At 54.7% G+C, this 10273-nt stretch overlaps 1 protein-coding gene across 2 annotated transcripts in view; it reads right to left on the reverse strand.

Moving 5' to 3' along the window:
- Window positions 1-7589, reverse strand: part of LOC107210677 (proton-coupled amino acid transporter 1-like) — a 30552-nt gene extending 22963 nt beyond the window's left edge. For both annotated transcript variants that reach the window (XM_033517624.1, XM_015641761.3), the window contains exons 1-8: window positions 6925-7589; window positions 6145-6235; window positions 5480-5568; window positions 5154-5249; window positions 4339-4423; window positions 2040-2258; window positions 1702-1800; window positions 350-516 (exon numbers count right to left, since the gene is read on the reverse strand). In XM_033517624.1, the coding sequence (XP_033373515.1) occupies window positions 350-516; window positions 1702-1800; window positions 2040-2258; window positions 4339-4423; window positions 5154-5249; window positions 5480-5568; window positions 6145-6235; window positions 6925-7142 (1064 nt within the window). In that variant the 5' untranslated portion in view covers window positions 7143-7589. The remainder of the gene's footprint in view (window positions 1-349; window positions 517-1701; window positions 1801-2039; window positions 2259-4338; window positions 4424-5153; window positions 5250-5479; window positions 5569-6144; window positions 6236-6924) is intronic.
- Window positions 7590-10273: the final 2684 nt, after the last annotated feature.

Consider the following 10273-nt stretch of genomic DNA (forward strand, 5'->3'; position numbering starts at 1 on the left):
ATGGGGGTTGTGTTCAACATCTGCTAGCCAGAGCACTGATGAGCCCCAAAAACATGCCACAAGGCTCCAAGAAAAAGGCAAGAGCTGCACCTACCCCAGCAGGGACCACCAGGAACCTTGATGAAGCAGCCTGAGCTCCAAGACCAGGCTCAGACACTACAGCAACAAGCCTCTTCCAACCCATGCATCTGACAATCCTCGTCAAACTCCCTGAAGTTTGCCTACTGCACAGTTCCTCAAGCTTACCCAGATTAGTTCCCATAAGGAGTGAGGTTGCCCTCTCCCACCTGCCTGTCTGGGCCCCTCACTCCCCAGCCCCCCCATCCCTCCACTGCCCACAGGGACTCACCAGCAGTTGGGCAGGTTGAGTGTTATGCTGGCCTGAATGTCGGCCCCAAAGCGCAGGTAGCCCAGGACACTCAGGCTGATGTACAGGATGGTGACAATGGTCATCCCCACGTAGAGGATGACTGGGAACTGCCGCGGGTTCTTCATCTTGTTTTCCAGAGGCAGCACCTGGGAGAAGAGGAGGAGGAAGATGACAGAGCAGCAGGCTGCCAGCTGTGTCCAGTGCTGGGTCTTGGGGCAATGCCAAGCACCCTATACCTTGGGTGCATTACACTCTGCACCCCAAAACAGCACAGCCATGCCCACTATTTTACACTGTCCTATTTTCCCCAGCAAATCCTGGAAAGACCAAGACACACTCTTCTCTGCTATCAAGTTTGTCTGGACAGATTTCAACCAGGCAGGACAATAAAAAGAGGAAGGACAGAGGTAATTCTCTCACCTCTATACTACTAACACTAAATATAGGCCTTCAGCAAACAATTTTATAGCTGTCCTTGGACGGTGTTGATTTCAAGAAGAGACACAGTAGCAGATCTGGTGAGGAGGCAGGACAGGAATAACTTTTATTTGCTTCTTCACCTCCAAGTCACACGAGGAAGAGAGCATTTGCACCTCAGTGCTGGCTGGCAAGAGCCCTCTGCCCAGGGCATAGCATGCAGTAAACACTCCTCCTGTAACGGATTTGGCCCTCTCCAGCCCTGTGTTTACACAGCCAGTTTATACTGAGATGAAAACATTTTTCTCTCCTTTGAAGGGAGCTCCCGGAAACAACCCACAACATCTTAGGGAGTCATTAAGCTCACCACCCACCCCCCAAGCTTTTTTCACAGACACACTTGGTCTATTTACAGCATCTTGCATGAGAGGCCCATTTGCACAGGCAGGCTGGGGCCACGTGGCTGCCGAAGGGAGATCTCAGTGCCTCCGCAGCAGGGTGGGAAGGAGCGGATCACATCTTTTCATGCCACACTTTTTGGCCTCCCGTTTAGGCAACTTCAGGATCCACCCTGCTAACAAGACTCAGGACAATTCCTCATCTGCAGGTCAGCCAGCAGAGCCCAAGGCAGAGGCTGGTGTGATTCCAGATCTACTGCCAGATAAAGCCACCTCTAAAGCAGCAACCAACCTCCTGAGGTTTGGAACATGTGCTCCTCCAGCCTCAGATGGAAGCACCAGAGTTTGACCCAGGATACAGCCTGGAGCTAAAGCTAACAGCATCATCCAGAATTTGGGCTATGTCAGAGAAGTTCAGCTGCAACTGCAGCTGCAAAGCAGAGCAGGTGCTGCGGCAAGTCCGAGCAGGGCTGAGCCTCCTGTGCAGCAGCCCCACTGCCACACGCCCAGACTTACCACACCGATGCCTTCAAAAGCAAAGATTGCAGTGCCAAAGAACAGAGGGTAGGTCTTCCAGGCTGCTGCCAGAGGCAGGTTTCTGGGATCAGGAATGTCCTGGAAAAAAGCCCATGCAGAGTTCAGACACAGAGAGGATGGGGAAGACCTGGCCTGTTCCCATCACTCCCTGTCACAGCCCCATGCTGCAGAGAAAGCCCTGCAGAGCAGAGGGAACCACTATGCCCACAGGAACAAGCAGCACCCCACAGCACCCAAATACCCCACTGCCAAGCTCTTTCCACCTGCCAAAACATGGGAGAGCACAGAAATGAGAGAGGGGAGCCATACACACGTACCCTGACGATGTACTGGTAGATCACAACAAGGCTGACAAGCATGGCCACGTTGGCCAGCATGGAGAAGATGGAGAGGACCTTGAGGTTCTGGATAAACGTGAGCAGCACCACAAAAGGCAGGATGGAAAGCATGTACAGGCGAGAGTCCATGGTGGGGGTCATCACCACTGTCCTGTTTGAGCTGCAGTCATTGGTGGTCCCATTTGCAGCAGACACAACCTGGGGAAGCACAGGAAGCCTGGTGAACCCCATCACACAAGTCTGAAAGCTGCAGATGTTAGCAGCTCATCCCAGGTGGGTCACAGTGCTCCAAGAGCTCACTTCAAACACAGCTATCTGATTAAAATCAAACCAACATGTGTTTTCAGATAATTCTGAAGCAAATCCCTGTTGTCTTGCAGGGGCAGAGGTGGAACTGGCTATGGCACCTGAGCCAGGACAGCAAATCCTGCCTGAGCCCAGGTTCACCAAGCAGGAGGACTCAGCAGCCAGGCACGCAGAGGGCAGAGAGCACAGGCTCTATGTTTGCACTGCCCACAAGGTCAGTTGAGAAGAGAGGAAAGAGGCACTAAGTGCTATTTCCAAAGGTCCTTTTCCTCTTGTTGCACCAAGTTTTTATCTAAGTCACGCAGTCCTTCAGTTACCCAGCACCCCGTTCACGTGCAAAGACACCTGCAAACTACTGCAAGTCCCCAAGTTCACTTTCTTCAAGAAAAATCATCCTTTCCTTGGGGTATTTCATTCCAAAGGGACTCCAGGCCATGTGCTCACTTCCAGGGGTAGCCTCAGACCCAGGAACCAGATGGCTGAGCCATCACCCCCAACAGCGTGGGCTCCCTCAATCACCAATACACCAATGACCAAGCTGGGTCAGGTAGCAGGTTCTGTCCAGTCACTGCAGCAAAGAGCAGCCCGAAAACTGTTTTAACTTGCTTCAGAGGAGCAAGTCTTTCCCCAGAGGAGGGACTGAAGAACTCTTTGTAAACCAGCATCCTCTGTGTGGGAGAGGGCAGTGCAGGGCCACGCACCCATGGGACAGTGCTGCTCAAGCCCCAGCCTGCCCTGCCTCTTCATGGCTTGTTCCAAAGCCATTTCCAAACCAAAGCCCTGCCCAACACAGTGGCACCTTGCCCAAGGTACCACCTGCACCATGACTCCCCACCTAACACGCTATTCCTCACCACAAAAAGAAACAAGCAACACTCCCCTCTCCCCACCCAAAAAAATTCCAAAACCAAAGCCAAGGGGTTTCCCACCTGTGGCCCAAAAAAATGGTGTGGATTTGCAGGTTTTTGCAAATTTCCCTTGAGGCTTGAGACAGCCTTCAGTCTCTGCTGTGAGGGGCTGAGGAGAAAGAAGCCCACCTTGAAGTGGAGCAGGGGGCTGTTCCCAGGGGGGGACCAGCAGCAGCAGCTTGGCCCTGCCCACACCCTGGTCCCTCCTGCTCTCGGGGCTGGTGGCATCAGATCACCAGTGTTGAGCTGTTTACTCCTCCTGGCACCCCACAATAGGAATCTCCTCAGCTGCTGCTCCAGGAGGAGCACTGGAGGGACCCCCCTTTTCTCCCCAGGAGCCCCCTCTGAAGCTGATGGCCATCACTGAAGAGCTGACAAAGGACACAGCCATGGTGGCAGCGACCAGAACACTGCTGCAAGAGCAGAGCAGGAGAACACATGCAAAAAAGCTGAGTAGTGCCTGCAAGGCACTGAGCTGGTGGAGGCTGGGAATGGGGACTCATTATTCCCAGTTTCTTACAGAACAGGAGCCAGCCAAGCGGTTCAGGGTTTCTGTTTATTTCCTCCTGAGGCCTGGCAGGAAGAAACTCCTTCTCTAAAGATGTAATTAAGCTTCAGAGCCACAGGATGAGGAAAGAAACTGGAATGCAAACAGATCCAAGGAAGGGAGAAGAGAGGTTCACAGCAGGTCCTGGGACCCACACATTACCATTGACACCAATAAACCAATTAACTGAGGGGGACAGGACAGAAAAGGCATGGTCCCTCTGCTTTCATCCCTTTCCTGCTGTTCCCTCTGTAAGACTGGCCCCACTTTTCCTGGGCAACACAGAGACTTTCAGCACCTCTGCAAAATCAGAGATTCTCAGGAAAACCTGCTCTGTTTGAACAGGAAAATCCTCCAAAGTATCTGGGCAGAGGAGTGGACTTTCCTGAGCAGCACACCATACAGAAATCAGACCTTTGGTGGAAAACAGGGCACAGGACACAGGAGCTAAGAGCAACCCAAGCACCTTCACACCCTCTCACCTCCCCCCAGCTCATGAAGGAGGTGTAAGTCCAACCTGTTTCAGATTGTCCGCCAGAAAGACAAAGTACACGCAGCAGAAACCCAGCTGAGTGATGATCAGGAAAAGTCCCACTATACGCCTGGAAAGCAAAAGAAGACCCTTTGCTGCAGATCATACAGAAATAAGAGCCCACTTGGGTTGCTTTGGTTTGCACTTGCACAGTGCAGCAATGCTGCTCTCCCCAAGGCTGGGGTGTACAGGCCAGAGCACACCCAGCTCGCTTCTCTGTGGTCAGGAGAGAGGACCTTCCCTCCACCCAACCTCACAGGTCTCAGGATCTTTAGTCTTCCCCTCCTATCCCTTCCACAGGGTCAGGACCAGCCTCAGGAGAAAAGTCTCCTATTTGGGTTTAGCACCTCCAGTCTGCTGCTTGTCAGAGAATTGTCAGAGTTGGAGACAGCATTCCCGGGACACGGGAAGAGGAGACTGCTCCCATCCTGATGTGCAACGGTCTGTGTGGCATAATGTGGGACACCCACAGGGCAGGGAGCAGCCACTGGACATGTTCCATGTCTAGCAAGATCAACCAGCACTGCAAGACCCTATTCACCCCTTTGTTATGCTGTGGAGACTTAGTTATCCCACGCATTTAGTATAAGTCACATCTGGCTCGGGACAGTACTGGATCAAAGACCTCAGCATTACCCTCTGGGGGACACTGAGCACTCAAGGGCAGGTGAGCCAAACAGCATTTTATGTCACTTGTGCTTATCTGCTGACACAGCTCAGTGACCAGAGGCTCTTCTGTCCCAGCTGCAGCACATTCTGGACTCAAAGGCGAGTCCCTGCCTGGGGCAGGGGAGCAGTACCTTCCCCAGATGGCATGTGTCCTCAGGCAGGCACTGGGAGTTGCCTCCAGCCCGTACATCACAGCACCTCCATAGTCCAGAAACTGCTTCTGGAACCTGCCCAGAGAAGAGAGAAGGATGATCACATCAGCCCTGTCTGCTAGTTCCAAAGGCAAATAGTGATATTAAAAGGAAAAGAGTTCCTGTGAAAAAGAAGAACAGTTCCCAGCTGAGGCTTCAGCATGGGCAGCTTGCTGCTGAGGGGCTTCAGAAAAACCCCAGGGCTTTTTGGGCAAGAGGGAAGAACTGTAGGAGCTGCAGGGCCAAGAAGGGGAGTTGCTCCTTACCTGTTGCAGAAGTGATGGGCGCATTTCACCAGGATGCCCATGCAGTGCACAGCCACGACTCCCATCACCAGCAGGCTCAGAGGACCCAGCTGCAGGGAAGAGAGGGGGAAGGCTGCACTCTGATGGCCAAAGGCAGAGCTGCACGGTACCTTCTACTTCCAGACAGAACTCCACGAGCTGGGTGAGTGTAAATACTACTGGAGGCTGAACCAGAGCTCTAGTGCAGCTCCCAGAAACCAGCCCCCCAGGACCAAGTAACCTGACAGAGCCATGAGCTTGGCAGAAATTACGCAAAAGAAGCAAGTTGGGGCAGTCTGGGTGTAGCAAAGCACTTCCAGGACTGTTTTCCACACTATCTTGCACATCTCTACTATGCAGGTGATGAAGAGGTCATGGCCTGGACACAGTGTCCTGCCTGACCCCAGCAGAGGAAACCACTGGTCCAGCTCACACACTGAACTCCCCCACACCAGACAGCAACAATGCAGGAGCAAAACAAAGCCACAGAGCTTGGGGTGCAAACAGGTGCAAGTCACCAAATGCTGAGAGGTGTCTGGGCAGGGATTCAAGCCCCAACACCCCCAACATCAGCAATGTGAGCTGCCCAGTGCCCTGGGGTCACTCTGCCCCACAGGCTCCAGCACAGCAGGGCTAAGCTGCCTTACCAGGATGCCAGCATTCTTCACAGCCAGAGGCAGTCCCAGCAGCCCCGTCCCAATATTCCCCTTCAGCAGATGGATCAGGGTCTGGTACCACCTGAGGGAGAGCAGATGCAGAGGTCACTGTCAGCAGGTACCCACACCCACACCCAGCTTATCCTGTTAATTACCACAGCAGCTCTGAACCGCTGCAGGGAATGCATGTGGAGGTCATGATCCTGTCCCCTGAACCCAGCTCAGCCAGCTGGGATCAAGCTAGGTGTGAAAGCAAAGACTTAACAAACAGATTTTGGGCAGGCATTTGCAAAACCCAGCAAAAGCACAGCCCAGCACCAATGAGCTGCACAAGGAATGTCTCTGACTTGAAGGGATCAGTCTCTGCCAGGCAAAGACAGCACACCTCTGCACACCTAGGCACAAGAAAGCCCTCAGCACATAGCTGCAACATGCCCATATATCCTCTGAATCTGGGCATGCTGTCTGTTTGCCAGAGCTCCCCATCGAACCGAGGTGGAGTGGGAAAATCCTGGGAAAAGCATCAATCACTGCCCACTGCCAGCAATCCCAGCTTCACCAGAGAGCAAAGAGCAACACTGGGGCAGCTGCTCGCTTGGTGCCAGCAGCCCACAGATGCAGGACCACAGCTCTGCCCTCACCACCCTCATGAGAGCTCCCCATAAAACCACAGCTCCACCATCCTCCAGCAAAGTCAGCAGGGAGCCACCATGACCTCCTCCACCCTTCCCAGTGCCAGGCCAGCCCAGGAAAGAGGGAAGCATCACTCACGTTGTCCCATTGGTCTCCCCGAAGCGCTGGTAGGACTCGGGGTGTGCGAAGCCGTTCATGCCGTCGGGAGGGCTCCCCTCCGGAGTGACGTCTGTGGAACTGTAGTCATTGTAGTCCTCACTGCGGAGGCGCCGGGTGGACATGGTCCCTGTGGGGGCAGCGGCATTAGGGGTGCCCAGCTCCACAGCCCCATTCCCAGGCTCTTTGGGGTCAGCCATTGTGCAGAGAGACTGGCTCACACTGCCAGAGCAAGGTCTCCTCCAGGGCTTTTATACAGCCACATGCTCCCGCCCAAGCAATCAGAGTTGGCATGTCCTAAGGTCAAAGGTGCATGGCACATTCCCACTGGCTCTTCCTTCAGGCTCGTGCCCATGTTTTGGGCACACCCAGAGAGAATGGGGTCAGGATCCTGCAGGCAGAGCCTGGATGTGACCAACTTCATGTCAGGCAAAGGAGCTGCGTACCCCTGCTCTAAGGGTGGTGAGTTTGACACCACAGGCAGAGGGGTAGGAGGGGACATGCTGGCACTGTGTCCCCTGCTCTGGCACTCGGGACTAGGGCTGTCAAGTGGATGGGCCAGGAAAGTGTAACTGCTTTTAACTCGCACACAGTGTGCTGCAAGGGAACAGCTTGCTCTTGCCAGGGACGGGAAAGTTTCCTAACTTCTCTTTTTTTCCCTTTTTCTCCCCCCCCCCCCTTATTGGAGACTTTATATTAAAGAGAATTTTTACAAAAATTCATCATATCCCCATCAGAGAGGAGCACAGACCATGTGCTGACAGCAAAACACCTGCCCTTCAAAGCCAAGGAGGTGCCTATGGGAAAAAGGGGCTTCCCTTTTCATTCCCAGGATGAGGGCCCTGCACAGCCTGGAGCTCTTGCTCCAGCAGAAACTCCAATAGTGTCCAGAAAGCCAGGAGCACCAGCACAAGCCTCACACCTTTATCTGGACAACAGTCAGCTGGTTCAATTCCCACACACGCCACACCCAGCATCCCGAACACCTACGGGGAAGGAGCACCAGAGGCAGGGAAATTATGTGTAAGGCTCTTGCACCACAGACTGGTGACCCAGTCCCTGCCCCACGGCTCCTCTGGGCTGTCATGCCCCAGGCACCATGCCAGCCCCAGCAGTCCTGGTGCTCCCCATCCCACTCCCCAGCACTGGCAAAGAACTGGGAGCAAGAGGAAGCAGCCAAGAAATGCTACTACTGCAAAAAACTGTCTCATTTCCTGCCAGAGCTCTTCATGCACCCTCCGAGCCATGCAAGCGCCTGCCAGATGCAGCCTCAGCACAGACCAACACATCTGGTTGTGCAGGGAATGCTCAGCTCAGGCAACCCAGGTGCTGCTTCACCCCCAGAGCCCCCACTCTGCAAACCTGGCTGCTACATGGAAAACAAGCCAAGAGCTGCAACCACTGGGAGGGTCCAGCCTGGCAATCAGAAGGGTAGCAAGGAACAAGGGCTTTTCCTCAGGTCTGGATGCTCCAGATCCCAGCTGCTCTGGAGCAGTTATCCAGGCCACAACAGCAGTGCAGTATTACCTGCAGCACCACGCTACAAGAGCAGCAGGAAGAGCAGTGTGTCCCATGGAATACCAGGCTCTGGAGCAGCAGTGAGGCTGGCTTGCAGGCAGGCACTCCAGAGCCAAAGGCAGCGCATGCATCACTCCTGCCCAGCCTCCTCCCTCACAGCTGGGACACGTAATCGTGTCCTGAACCGGCTCCACCGCAGGCAGGGCGATTCAGCAAGGCAGGGACCAGGAAGAGCGGCAACAGGAGTTTACACAAGGAAAGCGTTAGAAGCTATTTGTCATCGGTGACAAGCCCAAGGGGCAGGAGAGAAACCTGGGAGGCTCTGCCATGGGTTGGCAGAGGGCAAGAAGAGTGGGCAGAGGGGGTGCAGGACTGGGTTGGGCATGGGTACCCTTCCCAAAGATGGCACGCACAGCATCCAAAGTACCCAACAGCAATGATTTTGAGATAAACACAGCGTGTTGACATCACTGCCTGATCGCTCCCTGTGGATGTTTTATTCCCTTTCAAGCAGGCCCGTCTGCTTTCTGCTTTGAAGAGCCAGGGAAATGCATTCATCGTGACTTGCCTGCCTTGTGTCTGGATTAAAGGTTGCATAGCAGCAGGGAGCGAGCACTCTGCTCTCCCACAACTAACAAGAAAAAGCTGCAAAACTTGTCTCATCCACACGACAAACATTTAAAACCAAAGCAAAACCCCACTACGCCATTTCCTCATCATTGGAAAGAGCAAAGACAGGAACATCTACATTCGGTTTCCACTTCAAATCCAGCTCCTCAGCTACTTTCATGTGCTTTTTTGCCACCCACACACAGAAGTAATTTCATCATATTAGGAAAGCTGGGGGGGTAGTGACAGCAATTTGTCCCTTACGGTGACAACCCCATGCCAGAAGCCAAAAGCAAGATGTGACTTGCTGCTGACCCTGACAACTCTCCCTGTTTGAGCTGTGTGTAGATCAGGAAATCTTCTGGAAAATCAAGCTTCACAGCAAAACTCACTGCTGCTTCCCATCATGCATGTTGAATCTGTCATTTCCAAAGCACTACTTGTAATAACCCATCTCAGCGTGACACAAGGGAGAGCCAGAGGTGCCAGATCCCCCTGCCCCACTGCCAGGGAGGCCACAGACAAACCCCTTCCCCAGGCCACCATATTCATGCCAGCCTGACACCTCCATCACAGCATCAGTCCTCTTGTCCCTGTGCTACCCAGTGCTCCCACAGCTCCAGAAAACCCTCAGTGTCCCAACATCTCCAACGTTTCACAGCATGGCCTGGTCCCCACAGGAAGGCTGCTGGGCACAAACCCCACCAGTCTCCACATCATCAGTCATCAATCCAGCCAGGCTGTGCTGCCCAGCTCCCCTTGCCCCTCCACAGAGCAGCACAGCTGAAGCCTGCAGAGTGTGGGGCTCCCTGCACCCTCCCAGTGCCACAGAGCATCCCGCCCCCTCCCCAGCACCTCACAGCGGGGCTGTGCCCCCTACACGGCACGGCCGGACACTCCGAGAGGAGCCCCACGCCAGCCTCCACGCAGGGCATCGCCAGCACGCCCCGAACACCCACGTCAGCCGCCAGCGCCCCCAAGGACCCCCGGCACCCTTGTCAGCTGCCAGAACCCCCAGGCCCCGAGCACCCGCCCGTGCACAAGCGCTGCCAACGAGGCCCTGCAGCCCCGAGCCCTGTCAGCGCTCCCGAGCTGCCCCGAGCACCCGCCGGGACAGCGGCACTGCCGGGACCCCGCGCATCCACCGCGCCCCCTGCGTCTCTGGGCACGCCGCGGGCTGACAGGCGGCTGACAGGCGTCTGGC

This window comes from Parus major, chromosome 13 (assembly GCF_001522545.3).
Source record: "Parus major isolate Abel chromosome 13, Parus_major1.1, whole genome shotgun sequence".
In the NCBI taxonomy this organism is placed as follows: domain Eukaryota; kingdom Metazoa; phylum Chordata; class Aves; order Passeriformes; family Paridae; genus Parus; species Parus major.